The 23,862-nt window shown below is 43.7% G+C and overlaps 1 protein-coding gene across 4 annotated transcripts; it reads left to right on the plus strand.

Annotated features, from left to right (window-relative positions):
• Positions 1-961: 961 nt before the first annotated feature.
• ghdc (GH3 domain containing) lies at positions 962-23,452 on the plus strand. Of its 4 annotated transcripts, none has more exons than XM_021565314.2 (11): positions 962-1,072; positions 2,048-2,347; positions 12,663-12,859; positions 13,078-13,272; positions 13,601-13,720; positions 13,904-14,201; positions 20,889-21,084; positions 21,548-21,619; positions 21,765-21,898; positions 22,213-22,301; positions 22,601-23,452. In XM_021565314.2, exons 2-11 carry the CDS (start codon positions 2,059-2,061, stop codon positions 22,817-22,819), a joined length of 1,809 nt encoding a protein of 602 aa, XP_021420989.1. In that variant the 5' UTR covers positions 962-1,072; positions 2,048-2,058; the 3' UTR covers positions 22,820-23,452. The 4 variants fall into 4 exon arrangements, with proteins under 4 accessions (XP_021420989.1, XP_021420990.1, XP_036802474.1 ...); XM_021565315.2 differs by having other exon boundaries at positions 1,027-1,150; XM_036946579.1 differs by lacking the exon at positions 962-1,072 and adding an exon at positions 1,095-1,116.
• The last annotated feature ends 410 nt before the right edge of the window (positions 23,453-23,862 follow it).

Raw genomic sequence — 23,862 nt, forward strand, 5'->3', positions numbered from 1 at the left:
ACAGCTTTATGTAGGCCCTAGCAGTTTGTGGGCAGTTATGGTGCAATTAATGCAGGCATGCATGTAAAAAAATATATATGTTGATTGCCCCACCAAGATTTACATGCTAAAATTGCCACTGGGATCTGGTATACCTCAGATCTAAATCGGATCGGTATTAATTTTGGGGTGAAAATTACTGGTTGCTGTCAGTCTTGGATGGGAATTTTACAGATACAATTAGGTTCGTGTAACAGTATAACTTTAGACCGTCCCCTCGCGAACCAGGGACCCTCTGCACACATCAACAACAGTCACCCAAGAAGCATCGTTACCCATCGCTCCACAAAAGCCGCGGCCCTTGCAGAGCAAGGGGAACCACTACTTCAAGGTCTCAGAGCAAGTGACGTCACCGATTGAAACGCTATTTAGCGCGCACCACCACTAACTAGCTAGCTATTTCACATCCGTTACATTCGGATTTCAATTTTGGCATACGAAAATACCTCTACCTCCAATTCCTATGATATCGTACGACCACTAATCCATTTGTAATGTAATATAACGTTACATATCATACTAAATGGGGGGGTATCAAGTTTACATCTCAAATGCTAGGCATTGCCCTGAGGCCAGGTTTCCTGCTGACACCACGGAGGATGAGAATGTCAGGAACCCAGAAGTTCCTGCTGTGACTGCTGGGCTGGGGTCCGATGTCTCTCCAGGTGCCTCTGTCTCGTAATTTAACCTTCAAACAGCCATGTTCTTGACACCTAGAATCCAACCAACACGAACACTGCAAGCACTGGTTGAAAAGCAGCCATAAGTAGCAAGACAGAGTAAGTGGAGAGACATTTGCTGCCGTTCAAATGTAGATTGGATTGGACTGTGACTGAAGGAGTGGGATGTGTCTATGTTTGTATTTGCATGTCGTTTTCTCCGCCTTCTACCCGCAATGGATTGTTTTATTTTCTCGTTCACTACCCAGTACAGTAGGTGGCGGCAAAACAGTTTACATGTTGTAGTCTGCCAATAAACTTCAAAGAAGAAGAAGAAGAAGAATCAGCAGAGAGGAAGAGGCGAAGCGAGAGGGGTAATACTCCGCCCAAAATGCATCTACACAAATAAGAACATGAAGTGAGGAATTTTTGTATGGAGGTCAACAAAAAATGTAATTACTAATTTGCTATGTGAGGCTTATTTTATCGAATATAAGTGTCGTAAATGTTAGGTTGTTACGAATGAACTGATATACGTGGACGACCGTGGCATTTCGGTAACTTAAAAAAAACGACTATATTGCAGTTGTGCCTGACATGCGTATCTGCCCTCTCATTGGCTAGAATCACGGATAGTTTAGATGTAAAAATCTTTGCTAGAAAGGTCCCATCTGCTCTCGCCTCCCTTCTATCTTTGACGAAATGTATATCCATTGTTAGTGGCCACTCGACCATCTTGTCTATATAATAGAACATCTTTGGTGACCGGTCGAAACAAGGAAGTGAAATTCTTGCTTTAAAACATCTTGCAAAGTGAAGAATCCTCATGTTTTAAACTTAGTTAACGGACTGGAAAATGCTTTTCCATTCGTTAAAGTTAACAAATTGACAGCTTTAACGTGAACGAAAACCTTTTAATCTTATTTTGAAATGATTTATGAGTTGATCAGTTCGATGGCTGTATTAGGGCCCTCGAAATTTATTCGTTGTGCATTAGTCATTACAATTCTCTCCATTATTATAGCCACTGGACAAAGTCTTGGTAAGCTACATTATGAATATTTGAAGTGAACCATTGCTTGGACTACTGAACTGATAGCCTAGCGGTGATGTATGTGCGCTTCCATGGTGATAGCCCGTTTTAAAGATTTGTTCATTAAACTTCCCGTTCTTGGTGGGAAAATAACTTCTTAGTCTATGTTCAAAAACAACCTAATGGAATATGAACAGCCTATTGCTATTTCTGACGTATGTAGATTGATCATGTTTATCGACTGGGTGTTATGGATGTGTGTAGACCAACAGCGCTCTCGCGTGACCGATTCTGTGCTTTCCACCTTGTGTAACAGAGCTCCTCGGGATGCTGCGTCCTTTGCCCAGTGTGCTTGGAGTCCTGTCTCTGGGTGGAATGGCGCTGCTTTGGAGGGACATAAGCTCGAAAGTGAAAGGAGAGAACCGGACTTTGAGCAGTCTGCTAAGCCAGTATTTTGCCGTGAAGGTTGTGGGTTGGCTGGGTAAGCGGCAAAGAGGGAAACTGGAAGCCGATACGCTGAATATACGGCAAGTTCAAGAGGAAACTCTTCTAAAGCGCCTGCGCAAGAACGCTGACACATGTTATGGAAAGCAGTATGATTTTAGCTCAATCAAAGGTAATCATTCCACGTTATTATAATACACTTGCATAATAATGCACATTTGTTCACTTGCACAATATAGCCCAACAATGACCGTGCACGTTCTGCTCTCAGCATATTCGACCTCAGCAAAAGCTTGTGATGTAAGGTCATTATGCCAGTGATGTAACTTTTTGCTAAGTGATTGACTGCCTCTATGCTCTGATGACATGCTTGCGATAACTCACATCACATTTCCTCAAATTGCAATAAATTGTATGATGTAGGCTAGCCCAAGAATGTAGTCTTTTAAAAGTAGTTCAGATGAGCCTACCATTACTAAAGCCTTTTCAGACAGTAAATCGGATTCAGTCTTTTACGATTACGTCTTGATGTTACCAAATTAAAATATTGATACCAACCTGGCCAGATAGTACGATTTGCGTCAGTTCTGCCAGGTTGGTTGACGGCAGAACTGACGCAAATCGTACTAGCAACCAACCTGGCCAGGTAGTATGATTTGTGTCAGTTCTGCAGTCACATTCTGCGATTGGTTTGCGAGACTGGTCAGCCGATATAGGCAACGTCAACTGCAGCAGTGTATTTGATTTGTGCATGTGCCAGCAGCTCAGAAAAGGGTGCATTTGCACCGCAATTCTGGGCATTCCTGCATCTGCCCTCTTTATACTTCTAATTGGTCCATTTTTAACTTGGGACAGGCGTGAGACAGGGGCGCTCAAGTACAGTAGGTGGCGTTAATACACAACGTTGGATGCCAGCTGCGGATTAACCCCTCAGATGAAGGGGTGGGGCAACGGATACTGTCCATCGGTGTATGGCTAGCTAGCTGCCACCGCCCCATCTTCAATTGTGTTCATCTGTGGCATCCAACGTTACATTATTGTGCATTAACGCCAACTACTGTACTGGAGCACCCCAGCCTCCTGCCTGTCCTTAATTTAAAATATACCCCGTCTGTCGGCAACTGTTTTCCCGCAGTTATGTTAACAACGGCGAGGGAAGGTGTTTGGCAGGCTGTAGCAAACGTCACTGTGTGTTAGCTTTGCCAGCTAGTCCTAAAGAGGACTCCGGTTCACAGCAGGCAGGGGGCAGGATTGACTCTGTTTGTTAGCTAGCTAACTATCAAGCTAGTTAGCGCACAGTGTTACACCAGTGGGTGTGACCGGTAGGCTTGCACATTTTGGGAAATACTCAGAGGTGGAAATCTTCCTTGGGAATTAACGGGAATATATGGGAATTATTGGAAATAAATGCAAATTAATATTAATACCATTTAAATGTAGGATGTTTTTTGCATTGGATATATTTACAATTTCATATGGAGACAGAAACATAAACATTTTACCTTATCATAAGTAGACATAATTGGAAATGATTAAATCCTTCCAATAGAAATAAAAACATGTAGTTACAAATTGAACTTTAATTAAATGAGTTGACTCTTCACATGGGATGATTTCACTGAACAACAAAAGAAAGGGAATATTGAATGATCCCCCATTATCCATCGCATCTCCCAATAACGTTTTCAAAATACATCTGTAAAATGATAGTCTAGAAACTAAAGCTTTGGTTGTCTTCCTCTCAGGCTTCCATGTCTTCTCCCTGGACTTCCTCAATGTCCAATTTTTGAATATCAGACTCTGAGGCCTCATCTTCACAGTTACTTTCCTACCTTGTTGAGGATAGCTCGTTGTCAGGCGCAAAAGACTCAAATTTGCCTGGATGGCCACCAATTTTTCTACCCTTGTATTGGTCAGCCTGTTGCGTGCTTTGGTGTGTGTGTTCCCAAACAAGGACCAGTTGCCCTCTGAGGCGGCTGATGTTGGTGGGATTTGGAGGACGGTGGAGGCAACAGGGGAAAGAGCCTCAGATCCACAAAGTCCATTCCACCAGGATGCTCTTGCCAGCATACTTGGGGTCCAACATGTCTGCTGCGGCGTGTATGGGCTGAGAGAGGAACCAGGCTATGTGGGGTGGCCAGTCCTCTTCTGGCTGTGCCGGGTGGAGATTATAACAGAACATGGCCAAGATGTTAAAATGTTCATAAATGACCAGCATGGTCAAATAATAATAATCACAGGCAGAACAGTTGAAATTGGAGCAGCAGCACGGCCAGGTGGACTGGGGATAGCAAGGAGTCATCATGTCAGGTAGTCCTGAGGCATGGTCCTAGGGCTCAGGTCCTCCTCCTCCTCCTCCTCCTCCTCAGAGAGAGAGAGAGAGAGAGAGAGAGAGAGAATATTAGAGAAAGCATACTTAAATTCACACAGGACACCGGATAGGACAGGAGAAGTACTCCAGATATAACAAACTGACCCTAGCCCCCCGACACATAAATTACTGCAGCATAAATACTGGAGGCTGAGACAGGAGGGGTCAGGAGACACTGTGGCCCCATTTGATGACACCCCCGGACAGGGCCAAACAGGAAGGATATAACCCCACCCACTTTGCCAAAGCACAGCCCCCACACCACTAGAGGGATATCTTCAACCACCAACTTACCATCCTGAGACAAGACCGAGTATAGCCCACAAAGATCTCTGCCACGGCAAAACCCAAGGGGGGGAGGGGCGCCAACCCAGACAGGAAGATCACATCAGTGACTCAACCCACTCAAGTGACGCACCCCTCCTAGGGACGGTATGAAAGAGCACCAGTAAGCCAGTGACTCAGCCCCTGTAATAGGGTTAGAGGCAGAGAATCCCAGTGGAAAGAGGGGAACCGGCCAGGCAGAGACAGCAAGGGCGGTTCGTTGCTCCAGAGCCTTTCCGTTCACCTTCACACTCCTGGGCCAGACTACACTCAATCATATGACCCACTGAAGAGAAGAGTCTTCAGTAAAGACTTAAAGGTTGAGACCGAGTTTGCATCTCTCACATGGGTAGGCAGACCATTCCATAAAAATTGAGCTCTATAGGAGAAAGCCCTGCCTCCAGCTGTTTGCTTAGAAATTCTAGGGACAATTAGGAGGCCTGCGTCTTGTGACCGTAGCGTACGTGTAAGTATGTACGGCAGGACCAAATCCGAGAGATAGGTAGGAGCAAGCCCATGTAATGCTTTGTAGGTTAGCAGTAAAACCTTGAAATTAGCCCTTGCCTTGACAGGAAGCCAGTGTAGGGAGGCTAGCACTGGAGTAATATGATCCATTTTTTGGGTTCTAGTCAGGATTCTAGCAGCCGTATTTAGCACTAACTGAAGTTTATTTAGTGCTTTATCCGGGTAGCCGGAAAGTAGAGCATTGCAGTATTCTAACCTAGAAGTGACAAAAGCATGGATACAGTTTTCTGCATCCTTTTTGGACAGAAAGTTTCTGATATTTGCAATGTTACGTAGATGGAAAAAAGCTGTCCTTGAAACAGTCTTGATATGTTCTTCAAAATAGAGATCAGGGTCCAGAGTAACGCCGAGGTCCTTCAGTTTTATTTGAGACGACTGTACAACCATTAAGATTAATTGTCAGATTCAACAGAAGATCTCTTTGTTTCTTGGGACCTAGAACAAGCATCTCTGTTTTGTCTGAGTTTAAAAGTAGAAAATTTGCAGCCATCCACTTTCTTATGTCTGAAACACATGCTTCTAGCGAGGGCAATTTTGGGGCTTCACCATGTTTCATTGAAATGTACGGCTGTGTGTCATCCGCATAGCAGTGAAAGTTAACATTATGTTTTCGAATGACATCCCCAAGAGGTAAAATATATAGTGAAAACAATAGTGGTCCTAAAACGGAACCTTGAGGAACACCGGAATTTACAGTTGATTTGTCAGAGAACAAACCATTCACAGAGACAAACTGATATCTTTCCGACAGATAAGATCTAAACCAGGCTAGAACTTGTCCGTGTAGACCAATTTGGGTTTCCAATCTCTCCAAAAGAATGTGGTGATCGATGGTATCAAAAGCAGCACTAAGGTCTAGGAGCACGAGGACAGATGCAGAGCCTCAACACCGATCCCGATTATTGGAGGACCAAAAAAAGCCAATACCGATTAATCGGCCGATTTTAAAATAATTTTAAAAAAGTATATATATATATATATATATATTAAAAAATATATAAAAATATGTTTTTAAATAATAAATATATATATATATATATATTTAAAATATATTTTTAAATATTTTTAAATTATTTATTTATATATATACATACATACATACATACATACATACATACAGTGGGGCAAAAAAGTATTTAGTCAGCCACCAATTGTGCAAGTTCTCCCACTTAAAAAGATGAGAGAGGCCTGTAATTTTCATCATAGGTACACTTTAACTATGACAGACAAAATGAGGGGGAAAAATCCAGAAAATCACATTGTAGGATTTTTAATGAATTTATTTGCAAATTATGGTGGAAAATAAGTATTTGGTCATCTACAAACAAGCAAGATTTCTGGCTCTCACAGACCTGTAACTTCTTCTTTAAGAGGCTCCTCTGTCCTCCACTCGTTACCTGTATTAATGGCACCTGTTTGAACTTGTTATCAGTATAAAAGACACCTGTCCACAACCTCAAACAGTCACACTCCAAACTCCACTATGGCCAAGACAAAAGAGCTGTCAAAGGACACCAGAAACAGAATTGTAGACCTGCACCAGGCTGGGAAGACTGAATCTGCAATAGGTAAGCAGCTTGGTTTGAAGAAATCAACTGTGGGAGCAATTATTAGGAAATGGAAGACATACAAGACCACTGATAATCTCCCTCGATCTGGGGCTCCACGCAAGATCTCACCCTGTGGGGTCAAAATGATCACAAGAACAGTGAGCAAAACTCCCAGAACCACACGGGGGGGACCTAGTGAATGACCTGCAGAGAACTGGGACCAAAGTAACAAAGCCTACCATCAGTAACACACTACGCCGCCAGGGACTCAAATCCTGCAGTGCCAGACGTGTCCCCCTGCTTAAGCCAGTACATGTCCAGGCCCGTCTGAAGTTTGCTAGAGAGCATTTGGATGATCCAGAAGAAGATTGGGAGAATGTCAGATGAAACCAAAATATAACTTTTTGGTAAAAACTCAACTCGTCGTGTTTGGAGGACAAAGAATGCTGAGTTGCATCAAAAGAACACCATACCTAATGTGAAGCATAGGGTGGAAACATCATGCTTTGGGGCTGTTTTTCTGCAAAGGGACCAGGACGACTGATCCGTGTAAAGGAAAGAATGAATGGGGCCATGTATCGTGAGATTTTGAGTGAAAACCTCCTTCCATCAGCAAGGGCATTGGAGATGAAACATGGCTGGGTCTTTCAGCATGACAATGATCCCAAACACACTGCCCGGGCAACGAAGGAGTGGCTTCGTAAGAAACATTTCAAGGTCCTGGAGTGGCCTAGCCAGTCTCCAGATCTCAACCCCATAGGAAATCTTTGGAGGGAGTTGAAAGTCTTAGACTTACAGAAAACGTTTGACCTCTCTCATTACCAACAAAGGGTATATAACAAAGTATTGAGAAACTTTTGTTATTGACCAAATACTTATTTTCCACAATCATTTGTAAATTCATTCATTAAAAATCCTACAATGTGATTTTCTGGATTCTTTTTTCTCATTTTGTCTGTCATAGTTGAAGTGTACCTATGATGAAAATGACGGGCCTCTCTCATATTTTTAAGTGGGAGAACTTGCACAATTGGTGGCTGACTAAATACTTTTTTGCCCCACTGTATATATATTTTTTTTTAAATTTGATTTGTAATAATGACAATTACAACAATACTGAATGAACACTTAGTTTAACTTAATATAATACATCAATAAAAATAAATTTAGCCTCAAATAAATAGTGAAACATGTTCAATTTGGTTTAAATAATGCAAAAACAAAGTGTTGGAGAAGTAAAAGTGCAATATGTGCCATGAAAAAAAAGCTAACGTTTGAGTTCCTTGCTCAGAACATGAGAACATATGAAAGTTGGTGGTTCCTTTTAACATGAGACTTCAATATTCCAAGGAAGAGGTTTTAGGTTGTAGTTAATATAGTATTTATAGGACTATTTCTCTCTCTACCATTTGTATTTCTTATCTTTGACTATTGGATGTTCTTATAGGCACTATAGTATGTGTAACAGTATAGCTTCCGTCCCTCTCCTCGCCCATACCTGGGCTCGAACCAGGAACACATCGACAACAGCCACAGTCGAAGCAGCATTGCCCATCGCTCCACAATGGGGAATAACTACTCCAAATCTCAGAGCGAGTGATGTTTGAAACGCTATTAGCGCACACCCCGCTAACTACCCCGCTAGCCATTTCACATCGGTTACACCAGCCATTAGGCTCATAGGCTTGAAGTTATAAACAGCACAGTGCTTGCGAAGAGCTGCTTGCAAAACGCATGAAAGTGCTGTTTGAATGAATGCTTACGAGCCTGCTGCTGCCTACCATCGCTCAGTCAGACTGCCCTATCAAATCATAGACTTAATTTTAACATAATAACACACAGAAATAGACCGATTAATCGGTCGACCTCTAGTACAGAGTCAATGTGCGGTGGCACTGGTTAATTGAGGTAATATGTACATGTAGGTAGAGTTATTCAAGTGACTGTGCATTAAGTTATCTATACACTTTAATAACATAGTCACTGGGATCTGCAGCCCGCAAGGGCGTTCCTGCATGTGGGCATTCCTGTATCTGCCTGACCGTAGGGAAGGAGTGGTGAAGGAAACTGTCTACCGGTCGTCCCCGCCTCCCGCTAGCACAGCAGGCGGGAGTGACACCTTGTTATAACTAGCTAGCGAGCACACCGTGTTGTACCGGAGAAAACCATGTCTGACAGGCTGGGGGTGACACTGTGTGCTCGCTAACTAGCTAGCTTGCTTGTTAGCACACGTTATCGCCCGCTCCTATGTACCTAAGAAAACCGTGCCTGACAGGGGCTAGGGCGACACCGTGTGCTAACTAACTAGCTAGCTTGCTTGTTAGCGACATGTGTGCTAACTTTCTAGCTAGCATACAGTGTCACCCCCTTCTCGTACATACCGGAGAAAACTGTGCCTGACTGGCGGGGGCTAGGGCGACACCGTGTGCTAGCTAGCGTGCTAGTTAACAAATGGTGTGGCCCTAGCCCCTGCCTGTCAGGCACAGTTTTCGCCCTAGCCCCCACCTTCCACCTGCTGTGTACCGTACTAGCTGGCTAAGCTAGCACACATGTGCTAGCTTAGAATATCCCGCATGCCGAACACCTTCCCTCGCTGTAGTTAACAGAAAACAGTGCCCCGGAGGCGAAGGACACTGTCTACTGGTGTACGGCTAGCTAGCTACCATTGTCGTCCCCGCCCCCGAATTCATCAGCAGCTGGCCCCCAACGTTATTGTGGATTAACACCACCTACTGTACTGGAGCGGCAATGGCTTCTTCCTGTCCTAGCATAAAAATCGACCAATCAAAGTATAAAGAGAGGTTCCTGCAGATGCAAGAATGCCCACATGCAGGAGTGCCCTGAATTGCAAGCCGCAATTTCACCGTTCTCGGATCGACTCGCAACACCAACCACATTACACAATAAAGGCAAAAAGGTTCTGACACTTTGTCAGAGCCTACGACCGCATGTACCGGTACTTAATTTGCAGACTTAGACCATGTCACAGTGAATGAGCCAAGACGTCTGACAATTGTTTACAACCTAAGAATTTGTCTACGACGTGGAAATTTGGTCTGGGTAGGCAAAATCGTGGCATAAGTAGGCTAAAATCATACAGCCTGCAAAGGCATTTGTTTTTCCAGAGGTAGACTGTTTTGGCTGCCAGAGCCATTCAAATACTCCATCTAAACGTTAATGGATTCTCGATTGCTACACAATTCTAGAAATAAAGTCCTTTTTATATCACATCAAAAATGAAATAATTTCACAAATGCAAAACATACTCTTAGTGTAGACTGTTTTAACCCGCTTTATCACAGTTTCAGGCGACAGTATTTTTCAGTTACAATATATTTCGGGCGGCCTCCTTCTGTTACACACAGGTGTTCGGCGCATGCTAGATGGTAATGCTAGATAGCTAATTAGCATAAGTGGCCGCCTCGGTCTTCCGTTTGTCTTCCATAAACACGTGCTTCAACATGGAGCTAACCCTAAAGGCAAAGACTGCTAAAGGTGTGTAGTAATTTAACCTTTTTATTATTAATTCTCGTTGATATGGAAGATACCTTCATCAATAGGCATTAAAGATACACCACCGTTCAAGTTTGGTGTCACTTAGAAATGTCCTTGTTTTTGAAAGAAATTCTATTTTTTTGTCCTTTTAAAATAACCTCAAATTGATCGGAAATACAGTATACACATCGTTAATGTTGTAAATGACTATTGTAGCTGGAAACGGCAGATTTTTTATGGAATATCTACATAGGCGTACAGAGGCCCATAATCAGCAACCATCACTCCTGTGTTCCAATGGCACATTGTGTTAGCCAATACAAGTTTATACTTTTAAAAGGCTAATTGATCATTAGAAAACCCTTTTGCAATTATGTTAGCACAGCTGAAAACTGTTGTCTTGATTAAAGAAGCAATAAAACTGGCTTTCTTTAGACTAGTTGAGTATCTGGAGCATCAGCATTTGTGGATTCAATTACAGGCTCAAAATGGCCAGAAACAAATAACCTTCTTCTGAAACTTGTCAGTCTATCCTTGTTCTGAGAAATGAAGGCTATTCCATGCGAGAAGTTGCCAAAAAAAACTGAAGATCTCGTACAACTCTGTACTACTCCCTTCACAGAACAGCGCAAACTGGCTCTAACCAGAATAGAAAGAGTGGGAGGCCCCAGTGCACAACTGAGCAATAGGACAAGTACATTAGTGTCTAGTTTGAGAAACAGACGCCTCACAAGTCCTCAACTGGCAGTTTCATTAAATAGTAACCGCAAAACACCAGTCTCAACGTCAACAGCGAAGATACAACTCTGGGATGCTGGCCTTCTAGGAAGAGTTGCAAAGAAAAAGCCATATCTCTGTCCAGTGTCTGTGTTCTTCTGCCCATCTTAATCTTTTCTTTTTTTTGGCCAGTCTGAGATATGGGGACTCATAGTTTCTTGCCCAGACCATCTAGAGTAAAAAAAAAACGTATAATTCTCAGCTTCCATTCAGTCAGCGCATAAAACCGATTCGCCAGGCCAAATATATAAACTCCTTTCTTGAAACATTAATATTGTTAGCAGTTGTTACTCTTCAATAACACAGACCCCAAAGCAAATCAGGGGGAAGAAAATAGGTTTATTCAAAGAGGACAAATCACAGATGTTATGCTGAGAGGTAGATGTTCATTCTCCCCTGTCCTTAGTGATTCTTTCCACAGAACAAAGGCACGGGATGTAGTTTTATAACCCAGCCCTAGCCTGTGGTTGATCAATTAGAATTCCTTGCAATACAACTAGGCCAATGGCCAAATAACAAGTATCCTATTTCAGGCTCAATGTATAAACAATTTGGACGAATGAGAACTTGCAATGTAGCTATGAGTCCCTGAGTGAAACTCCTCCCATGTCTCTGACCCATTGATCATTAATCCCCCATTACAGAAAAAACACTATTTCCATGGATCATTAGTACTCTATTGACTTTTAGTCCTCTTGACCTTTAGTACTCTATTGAACTCTCGTCCTCTGTGTTGTGTATTATCTTCTCTTTTTATAAAACACAAAGGGCCAGTGGTGTAGTGAGCATTTTTTTTTTCCCAGTGGGCATTGCTTATACTCACTTCTTAATCCCTACTGATATGCGTATCAAAGTAGTGTAGTGGATGTATATGACTTATCAATTATGTAGTACAATAGAGAAATCATGCACAAAGTACCCTACACAGTCGTAAAGCACGTGAAATATATTCACATGGGCACCGCACACACAGCCTAGTTTCAGCAAAATATCATCTGCAAGCAGCAAGCGTGTGCAGCGCTCAACTGGTTTTGGGATGGAGCAGCTCACAGAAGAATGACATCGGTCTTTCGGTTTGCTCCAGTCTTGGTCTTGAATCGGTTTCGATTGAAGTGGTCTCGAACATAACACGGGGTTCTAGTATGGTCAGGCGTACGGTACGGACAACGAACACCAAATGCATTTTATCGATGGCAATTTGAATGCACTGAGATACTGTGACGAAATCCTGAAGCCCATTCTGGTGCCATCACCTCATGTTTTTCATGATAATGCGTGGCATAAATGTATTCCCAGTCGTGAAATCCATAGATTAGCGCCTAATGAATTTATTTACATTTACTGATTTCCTTAAATGAACTAACTGAACTGTAAAATCTTTTAGATTGTTGCTTTTTTATATTTTTTGTTCAGTGTACAATTCAGACAATGTTCTGTGTCCTCAGACTGTGAGGCCTTTCGTACACGTCACCCGGTGACGACGTATGAGCACTATCGTGAGCTGGTGACGCGAGTGGCGGCTGGAGAAGAGAAGGTCCTCATAGCTGAGAAACCCCTTATCTTAGCCATGACATCGGGTACATCTGGGGCCAGCGCCATGCTGCTGAGCACCAAGGACACCAACACAGAGTTCTTCCTACAGGTCAGTCAGTGGAAATGCTCCCTATTAGCCCCAATGACAATTTTCCTTAGCTATCATGACTTGTTGGCATATGTAGTGGTGAAATCAAAGCTTTCACCTATCCAATTGTAAATACTGTGCTTATAGGAAGAGAGGATGACCATTTTTTATTTTGGTCATGACTATGTTTGTGTGTTCTTGACACTCTCACTGTGTGTGTGTGTGTTCCTCCACCCCAGGGCGTGGCTGTGTGTCTGGATGCCATGCGGCGTGCGTTCCCGGCCAGCGACAGCCTCCAGCGCACCACCAAGCTCTTCTACTCGCCCACCTTTCGCCAGTCTGAGGCAGGCATCCCCATTGGGCCTAACTCCTCCACCCCGGCTTCGTCCCGCCACATGCTCAACCTATACACCACACCCGCACCTGCCTTCCAGGTAGGGTTGGCACCAGGGTTGAGTTCATAAGGGCACACTGCAGCAAAACGTTTTGCAACGGAAAGGAAAACGCTTTTGTTATTGGAGTTCATGTAGTATGTCTTTTCAGTTTTCTTCCGTTTCATTTCTAATAAACAAGAGGTCCGTGCCTTGCTCAAGGGCATAACGGGGGAAGAAACAGAATGCTGTTGAAAACAACATGTTTTTCAAATTGTAAAGTGTAAATATGCTACTAAGATTAACAGGGAAACAAAAGTTATCATTGTGCCTTTTTGAACTTGAACACACTTCTATATTACTATAATTATGGTGCCAACCTCCCTTCCAGGTGCCCAGTGAGAGAGACACCCTCTACCTGCACCTCCTCTTTGCCCTCAAAGACCCCAGCGTGGGCACCCTGGAGTCCAACTTCGCCTCCACTGTCTTTTATGCCTTCAGTGCCCTCCAGGTACTGTAGCTAGAGATGAACACACATGCCAGGATTGGGAAAGCTGGTTTACTATATTGTGTAAATACTGTATAGTTATACTCTTATGTAAAGCGCACATAGGATAACCCTCCATTGCAGCACTCTTATTACTGTGTAATTATTTATATTTGATAATGCCATCTTCTGCCCCCCCCCCCCCAGGAGCGTTGGCAGGAGCTGGTGGAGGACATCAAGCTGGGTCGAGTCAGCCCTGCTCTGGCCCTGGAGCCAGGGGTGAGGGCCAGCCTGGAGGGCCAGATGAAGCCAGACCCGGAGCGCGCCACCCAGCTCCGGACCCACTTCCAGCAGGGCTTTGTGGGCATCGTGCGGCGCCTCTGGCCCCAGCTCAACCTGGTGCTGGCTGTGGACTCTGGATCTAATCAGATCTATGGGGAGATGCTGCGGGAGCGCTACTGCCAGGGGATTCCCTTCTACTCACCCTTCTACGCCGCCACTGAGGGTGGGTGCACAGGAGACTCATCACCTTGTGACATCAAGAGTATACAGGCTTCATCTATTGAGAATGACAATGTAACAGTGGCCCTGTCTGTGTGTCTACCTCTTCCATGTGCATGTGTGTTCATGCGAGTGTGGTAGTTGGTTGAAGCCAAAATTATAGCAAAGACCATAACATAATCAGTGCTTGATTTAGACTTAAATAGGTGCCGGTACTCATTTTGGGTGCCAGTACTGTTTTATAGTATTCTCTTGGGTATGCAATCTGGTTTCCACTCAGGTTATGGATGTTTCACTGCAACCTTAAAGGTAATCAATGATGTCACCATTGCCCATGATTCTAAGCAATATTGTGCTGCTATTTTTATTGACTTGGCCAAAGCTTTTGATATCGGTAGACCATTCCGTTCTTGTGGGCCGGCTAAGGAGTATTGGTGTCTCTGAGGGGTTTTCCGCCTGGTTTGCTAACTACCTCTCTCAAAGAGTGCAGTGTATAAAGTCGAAAAATCTGCTATCTCAGCCACTGCCTGTCACCAAGTGAGTACCCCAAGGCTCGATCCTAGGCACCACACTCTTCTCAATTTACATCAACAACATAGCTCAGGCCGTAGGAAGCTCTGCCATCCATTTATATGCATATGATACAGTCTTATACTCAGCTGGCCCCTCCCCGGATTTTGTGTTAAATTGCTCTACAACAAAACTTTCTTAGTGTCCAACAAGCTTTCTCTACCCTTAACCTTGTTCTGAACACCTCCAAAACAAAGGTCACGTGGTTTGGTAAGAAGAATGCCCCTCTCCCCACAGGTGTGAGTACTATCTCTGAGGGTTTAGAGCTTGAGGTAGTCATCTCATACAAGTACTTGGGAGTATGGCTAGATGGTACACTCCTTCTCTGAGCACATATCAAAGCTGCAGGCTAAAGTTAAATCTAGACTCTTTCACCCCAGCTGCCAAACTAACCCTGATTCAGATGACCATCCTACCCATGCTAAATTACGGAGACATAATTTATAGATCGGCAGGTAAGGGTGCTCTCGAGCAGATTGATGTTCTTTACCATTCGGCCATTAGATTTGCTCCTTATACGACACATCACTGCACTCTATACTCCTCTGTAAACTGGTCACCTCTGTATACCCGTCGCAAGACTGGTTGATTACTAGCATGGTGCCGACAGAGATGGTCGCCTCGCTTCGAGTTCTTAGAAAACAATGCAGTATTTTTTTATTTTTATGTATTTCTTCTTACATAGTTACCCCAGGAAATCTTAAGTCTTATTACATACAGATGGGAAGATCTATTGGACATAAGAGCAACGTCAACTTACCAACATTACGACCAAGAATACGATTTTCCCAAAGCGGTTCCTCTGTTCGGACCACCACCCAGGACAATGGAGCGAAGTCCAGTTGGCGATCCAAAACAATGATGCCGCAAACGAAGCAGCCACCTGGCCAGGCTCCATAGACGTGCACATCGCACACCGCTCCCGAGTGTATATATCCAATGTCCAGTCTCTTGACAACAAGGTAGATGAGATTCGAGCATGGGTTGCCTTCCAGAGACATCAGAGATTGTAACATGCTCTGTTTCACGAAAACATGGGATATGTTGTTAGAATCGGTTCAGCTACCGGGCTTCCCCGTGCATCGCACCGACAGAGATAAACACCTCTCTGGGAAAAGGAAGGGCGGGGGTATATGCTTTTTGATTAATGGCTCATGGTGTAATCATAACAACATACAATAACTCAAGTCCTTCTGCTCACCTGATCTAGAATTCCTTACAATCAAGTGCCAGCCATTTTACCTACCAAGAGAATTCTCGTCAGTTATAGTCACAGCTGTGTACATTACCCCTCAAGCAGACACCAAGACGGCCATCAAGGAACTTCACTGGACTATATGCAAACTGGAAACCATACATCCTGAGGCTGCATTTATTGTAGCTGGGGATTTACAAAGCAAATTTGAGAACAAGTCTACCTAAATTCTACCAGCATATTGATTGCGCTACATGCATGCGTAATACCCTCGACCACTGCTACTCTAACTTCCGCGATGCATACAAAGCCCTCCCTTGCCCTCCCTTTTGCAAATTCGACCATGACGCCATTTTGCTCTTTCTGTCTTATAGGCAGAAACTCAAACAGGACCTACCAGTGACAAGAACCATTCAACACTGGTCCGACCAATTGGAAGCCACGCTTCAAGATTGTTTTGATCACGTGGACTGGAATTTGTTCCGGTCAGCCTCAAAGAATAACATCAACTTATACGTGGACTCGGTGAGTGCGTTTTATAAAGAAGTGCATTGGAGATGTTGTGACTATTTAAACCTACCCTAACCAGAAACCATGGATGGATGGCGGCATTCGCGCAAAACTGAAAGTGCGGTCCACCACATTTAACCATGGAAAGAGGTCTGGGAATACGTCTCGATATAAACAGTGTAGCTATTCCCTCCGCAAGGCAATCAAACAAGTGAAATGCCAGTACAGGGACAAGGTGGAGTCGCAAATTCAATGGCTCAGACTCGAGACACATGTGGCAGGGTCTACAGGAAATCACGGACTACATAAAGAAATCCAGCAACGTCACGGACACCGACATCACGCTTCCAGACAAACTGAACCCCTTCTGTGCCTGCTTTGAGGATTATACAGTGCCACTGTCGCGGCCCGCTAACAAGGACTGCACCTCTCCTTCTCCGTGGCTGACGTGAGTAAAACGTGTTAACCCTCGCAAGGCTGCTGGCCCAGACGGCATCTCTAGCCGCATCCTCAAAGCATGCGCAGACCAGCTGGCTGGTGTGCTTACAGACATATTAAATTGCTCCCTATCCCAGTCTGTTGTCCCCACATGCTCCAAGATGGCTACCATTGTTCCTGTACCCAAGAAGTCAAAGATAACTGAACTAAATGCCTACCGCCCCGTAGCAGTCACTTCTGTCATCATGAAGTGCTTTGAGAGGCTAGTCAAGAATCACATCACCTCCACCTTTCCGGCCACCCTAGACCCACTTCAGTTTGCACAACGCCCCAACAGGTCCACAGACGACGCAATCGCCATCACACTGCACACTGACCTATCCCATCTGGACATAAGGAATACCTATGTAAGAATAATGTTCATTGACTACAGCTCAGCATTCAACACCATAGTACCCTCCAAGCTCATCAACAAGCTGGAGGCCCTGGGTCTCAACCCGCCCTGTACAATTGGATCCTGGACTTCCTGACGGGCAGACCCAGTTGGTGAACGTAGGAAACAACATCACCACTTCGCTGGTCCTCAACACTGGGGCCCCACAAGGGTGTGTGCTCAGCCCCCTCCTGTACTCCCTGTTCACCCACGACTGGGAGGCGTGCATGGCCACAAACTCAATCATCAAGTTTGCAGACAACACAACAGTAGTGGGCTTGATTATCAACAATGACGAGACAACCTACAGGGAGGAGGTGAGGGCACTGGTGTCAGGAAAACAACCTCTTGCTCAACAAAACAAAGGTGGTGATCATGGACTTCAGGAAACAGCAGAGGGAGCACTCCCCTATCCACATCGAAGGGACAGGAGTGGAGAAGGTGGAAAGTTTTAAGTTCCTCAGCATGCACATCACAGACAAACTGAAATGGTCCACTCACACAGACAGTGTGGTGAAGAAGGCACAACAGCACCTCTTCAACATCAGGAGACCGAAGAAATTTGGCTTGTCACCCAAAACCCTGACAAACTTTCACAGATGCACAATCGAGAGCATCCTGTCGGGCTGTATCACAGCCTGGTACGGCAACTGCACCGCCATCAACCACAAGGCTCTCCAGAGGGTGGTGGTCTGCACAATGCATCACCAGGGGCAAACTATCTGCCCTCCATGACACCTACAGCACACAATGTCACAGGAAGGCCATAAAGATAATCAAGAACATCAACCACCCGAGCCACTGCCTGTTCACACCGCTACCATCCAGAAGGTGAGGTCAGTACAGGTGCATCAAAGCTGGGACCGAGAGACTGAAAAACAGCTTCTATCTCAAGGCCATCAGACTGCTAAACAGCAATCACTAACTCCGAGAGCCTGCCTCCTACATTGAGACCCAATCACTGGCCAGTTTTAATAAATTGATCACTAGTCACTTTATACAATGCACTATAAAAAAAATGGCACTTTAATCATTTTACATATCTTACATTACTCATATCACATGTATATACTGTATTTTATACCATCTATTGCTCCTTCCCTATGCCGCTTGACCATTGCTCATCCATATACTTACATGTACATATTCTCATTCACCCCTCTAGATTTGTGTGTATTAGGCAGTTGTTGGGGGAATTGTTAGTGCAGTAATACCTAACAAGTAATCTATCAGAACTAGAAGCACAAGCATTTTTACACTCGCAACCTGTTAAAGCGAGGTGTCCCTCTCAGGGAACGCCCCCCCCCCCCCCCTCCCGTTCAGCTCAAACCGTGGCGCAGGCAATGCGAAAATATTCTTAGAAATATTTAACCTCCACACATTAACAATTCCAATACCTCAAATGAAAGATAAACACCTTGTTCATCTACCCAGCATGTCAGATTTTTTAAATGTTTTACGGCGAAAACACACCACATATTTATATTAGACCACCACCGAAACAAAGACAAGAGGCAGCCATTTTGTCCCAGAAAATATAAAATTATAAAAGCAGGATTAAAAAATAAATCATTCACTAACCTTTTGAAAATCTTCATCAGATGACAGTAATAGGACATGTTACACAGTACATTTTTTTTTTCAATAATATGCCATTTATATCCATAAATGTCCATTTACATTGAATTCATGTTCAGAAAATACTCAAAAATGTCCGGAGAAATTATAGATAGCGCCGCAAGATAACAAAAATAGACATCATAAACTTTGACTAAATATACATGTTCTACATATAGTTACACTGCTTCTTAATGCAATCGCTTTGTCACATTTCTTTTTAACGTTACAGAAATCGCTCACTATTCAATAATCTGAGACGGCGCTCAGACATAAGCAATATTTCTCCGCTATGTTGGAGTCAACAGAAACACAAAATTACAACATAAATATTCCCTTACCTTTGATGGTCTTCATTCAAAATGTAGTGGAAGGGGTCATACTTACCCAAAACATAGTTTGGTTTCAAGTCGTGTGTCTTTGTATTAGCATCTGCTAGCAGTTTCAGCTGAAATGCACCCAAAATTTCCTCTGGTCCCGAAAAGTTGCGCATCAAAACTTCAAAATTACATATTATATGTCGACTAAACTGGTCAAACTAAGTGCAGAATCAAGCTTTAGGATGTTCTAAACGTACAAAACAATTCTCAATTCAACCGGTCAATGTTACTTCTTCTCAGGCGAGCTGGAACAAAGGAATGACTGTGTCCAATTCGCGCCCTAACGCACAGATATTTTCTCCCGACACGCACTCAATTCCCTCCCAAAGGGTCAAAACTCGCAGGATTTTAACAATTAAATGCTGTACTGAATGAGGACATCTAGTGGAAGACATAGAACGTGTCTCCAGATCCATAGCTGGTTGGGAAGGGTGGGGGCGATGGCGTCAAAGTTGCCCCAACTTTCATGATCCCAAAACTAGTTTGGGAGATTGCCTGCCCTGTGAGTTCTGCTATACTTACAGACAGTTTTAGAAGCTTTAGAGTGTTTTCTATCCAATAATAATTATTATATGCATATATTAGCAATTTTGGACCGATTTTTTTTTTCTTCAGTTTACTATGGGCACGCAATTCCTCCAAAGGGGGCAGTATTCTGCCTAGCCCTAACAGGTTTTAACATCTGCTAACCATGTGTTTGTGACAAATAAAATTCAATTTGATTTTATGCTTATTTATAAAACCCTCTTACTACCCCCTACCTGGGCCTCACTCCCCCCTATCTGAGATATCGACTGCAGCCCTCATCCGCCACATACAACACCCGTTCTGCCAGTCACATTCCAAAAACACACACATCCCTGAGTCGCTCCTCTCTTCAGTTCGCTGCAGCTAGCGACTGGAACGAGCTGCAACAAACACTCAAACTGGACAGTTTTATCTCAACCTCTTCATTCGAAGACTCGATCGTGGACACTCTTACTGACAGTTGTGGCTGCTTTGTATGATGTATTGTTGTCTCTACCTTCTTGACCTTTTGTGCTGTTGACTTTGCCCAATAATCTTTGTACCATGTGTTGTATTGCTACCATGTTGTTTTTATGTTGTGTTGCTGCCTTGCTATGTTGTTGTCTTAAGTCTCTCTTTATGTAGTGTTGTGTTGTCTCTGTTGTAGTGATTTGTGTTTTGTCATATATTTTATTTATATTTTTTTAATCTCAGAACCCGTCCCCGCACAAGGCCTTTTGGTAGGCCGGCATTGTAAATAATATTTTTTTCTTAACTGACTTGCCTTGTTAAATAAATAAAATAATATATTTAGGTGCAGGAATTCCACAATACTTTTGAGCTAATCGGCTAAAGAGGTGCAGGGGCTCAAGCAGTAGTAAATCTGAGGTGCCAGTGCTCAGCTCCGGTGAGCACCAAGTCAAGTACAGAACATAATTTAGATGGTACTACACGTGTGTATCTGTGTCTCTTTTATATGTGTCTCTGTGTTCCTGCACTCTTACGTTATGTCTCTGTGTTAACATCCCTGTGCCCCTGCAGGTCTGATTGGGGTGAACCTGTGGCCTGAGGAGGAGCGGAGGAGGTACTTGCTGTGTCCTCGCTCCATGTTCTGTGAGTTCCTCCCAGAGGCCAGTTTGGACCAGGAGACGCCTGAGAAACACACACTTCTCATGGAGGAAGTGCAGGAGGGACACAGCTATGAGCTGGTCGTCACCAACGCATCCGGACTCTTCAGGTAAAACATCATTATACTTTAAAACATGCTAATATCAGGTATTTAGACTTCCATTTTTGCTTGGGAAAATCATTACGTTTTATGAAGAATCAGACTTTAATGTAACTTCAAACCAAGTTACTGAGCAACGTCACAATCCCTTTCAGAGACCTTAAGATGATTTGGGCATGAGATTTAAAACTTGTCATTATTGGCTACATTGACTTCTATTGGTTTTTGGTTTGAAAAATGCTAAAGTTGGCAAAAAATTGCAGTGGCTAAGTGTAAAAAACAACGTGTGGATTCCACTCTGTCCTTGTCCATAGACTGCTTACAAGGTAGGGAAACAAATATAACATTTTGTAATTTGAGTGAACTATCCCTTTAACTGAAGCTCCTCCTGTTGTTTTCCAAGCACTGCATTTGTGTTGACTGATATGTGATTTGACAGGGATAGCTCTTCTTTTTTTTTTTTGTCTCATAGATATCGTATGGGAGATATAGTAAAAGTGGTTGGCTTCCACAATCAGTGTCCAGTTGTCGAATTTCAATACAGGTACAGTACTGCATCCGGTGTGTACCTTATCTGTACGTACTTGGGTTTGTGAGAATACCTGTGTTCTGATGGGGATAGATGCTGAGGGGATGGTTTTTGTGCCTCTGTGTGTGTGTTCGTTTATGTGCATGACCTGTGTGTGTAGGCGGGGTCAGATGCTGAGCGTGCGGGGGGAGAAGGTGTCTGAGGTGATGTTTCTGGGGGCTCTGAAGCGAGCCATCAGCCAGTGGCCCGGGGCTCAGCTAGTTGACTACTGCTGCGCAGAGAGCGCCATAATGGGTAAGACGGCTCTCTACTTGCTTTTGTAGTAGTGCCAATTGGTGTAGGGTGAAGTTATTCCTAGACACTGATCTTAGGTCAGTATTGCTTTTCCCCCCTCTAATGGTTAAAGTTAGGAATGGGGGAGGGAATTCTGATCCTAGATCTGTACCTAGGGGAAACTTCACCCCAGAGTGATGCTGGGGTGAAGTTTTACTGGAAGCGTATGATTGGATGTTTACTCATAGGGGGATTAGACCATTGAAGATATGGCATATTGTATGTTGGCTCCAGCTTGATTTGTGCAGTGGTTGATCATCATGTATCTGTTGCAGGAGAGTCTTGTGGAGGTTCTGATCCTCACTATCAAGTGTTTGTGGAGCTAAAGGGGGTGAGGAACCTGACAGAGGAGCAACGCTACAAGGTAAGGAAACATTTTGTGTTCAGTTTCACTTGTTTCATTTCAGTACCTGTCAACATGAGTTGGCGTACATTTCTTTCTGTTTTATGCCAATTCCTGGAGAACGTATGCCATAACTTGTTTCGGTTGTGTGGTTACAATGGAAAATATATTGCTCCTGAAATATCTTCTATTTTGCCCCTCTTCTCTTTCTCAATCTCTAACTCCCTCTCTTTCACACATACTCTAAAATACCCTCTCGCTTGCTCACACACACATACAAACAAAAATATACACACACCCCACCTGCACCTGTTCACCAGTTGGACCAGTGTGTCCAGGAGGACTCGGCTGTCTACAAGTCGTTCCGGTTCAAAGGCAGCATCGGACCAATGAGAGTGCAGATGGTGGCAGAGGGTGCATTCAAGGAACTGCGTAAACAAATGATGGCCTTCTCCAACACCTCGCCCAACACGTTCAAAATGCACCGCGTACTACGCAGAAAGGAGTACGCTGACTTCTTGTTAGGGAAGACCATCTGAACGGCATTATGGGAGGTGAACTCGACCGGAAAATGGAGACGTGTGTGTTGTGCACTGCAACCGTGGAGAGGAATATTATTCTCTACGAAAGTGAATGTCATTTGTTGACATAGTCATTTTAGGAGACAGGCAATCTGTGAAAATGACAAATGACAACTATTGTTTGGTAACCCACTGAACAGCTACAGCGACATGGGTATTTAAAATCATATGAGGACTTCTGCTTTCTTATAATGGACATCTATCTATGTGTTAGAAACTAAGTTCAACTGATTGTCTTGTCAACATTCTCTACCCCTGACATGGTGGAAATCAGTATCTTTCCCTCCAGACTTAGACAAAAAATCACTCAAGTCTTTCGACAATAATGGAACAACAGATTGTAAATCCACAGGCATCTAATGCCCACTCCTTCAGTGAAGACGATTTTCTTACTCTTTTGGACCGTTAAACCTGTGCTGGATAAACTTTACACACAATGTTTATGGACATTATAATATGTTACATTTGGTTTGCCCCTATCTTGTCTAACTTCATGGACTGACTTTGCCCTTTGAACCTTGACATTTACAGACAAAATTCAGTCTTGTACAACAATGATTTCTATTTGCAAATAAAAGTGGTAATAGTGTATTCTGTTCTTACTCTGTCTTACACCTCCACAACGAGGGCAAAGAGTAGTGAGAGTGGCGCTGCCCCTTGGCCATCTTGCTAGAGGCCAGGGGTGCTCCAGACCAGGGCTCGGTTTCCCGAAAGCATCTTAAGGCTCACTTCATCATTCGAACCTTCGTAGGAGCATTGTTTAATCTCCAAACTGTTTACCAAAACCATCGTTCGTAAAGTTGCACTTGAAAACGCTGGTTATTTGCCGACTGCTTCAGACCACTGGTGGAACAGCTCAAGCTGGTCTAGTAGCATTTCACATTATTCTGTACGTAAATCAGAGACACTCCACTTAGTATGATATGTTACCTTACGTATGATATGTATTCATTTGTGGATGTCCATCACCCATTTTGTATGATGTTACAAATTACAATTTG

Source organism: Oncorhynchus mykiss, chromosome 16 (assembly GCF_013265735.2).
Source record: "Oncorhynchus mykiss isolate Arlee chromosome 16, USDA_OmykA_1.1, whole genome shotgun sequence".
Classification (NCBI taxonomy): domain Eukaryota; kingdom Metazoa; phylum Chordata; class Actinopteri; order Salmoniformes; family Salmonidae; genus Oncorhynchus; species Oncorhynchus mykiss.

Excerpts from the sequence above, each read along its gene's own strand:
- ghdc (XM_021565313.2), top strand. The coding sequence starts at position 1,629 with ATGATTTATGAGTTGATCAGTTCGATGGCTGTATTAGGGCCCTCGAAA. Across the intron at positions 1,741-2,047 it reads AGCCACTGGACAAAGTCTTG|AGCTCCTCGGGATGCTGCGT; the intron begins GTAAGCTACATT and ends CTTGTGTAACAG. Across the intron at positions 21,899-22,212 it reads CGCAGAGAGCGCCATAATGG|GAGAGTCTTGTGGAGGTTCT; the intron begins GTAAGACGGCTC and ends TATCTGTTGCAG.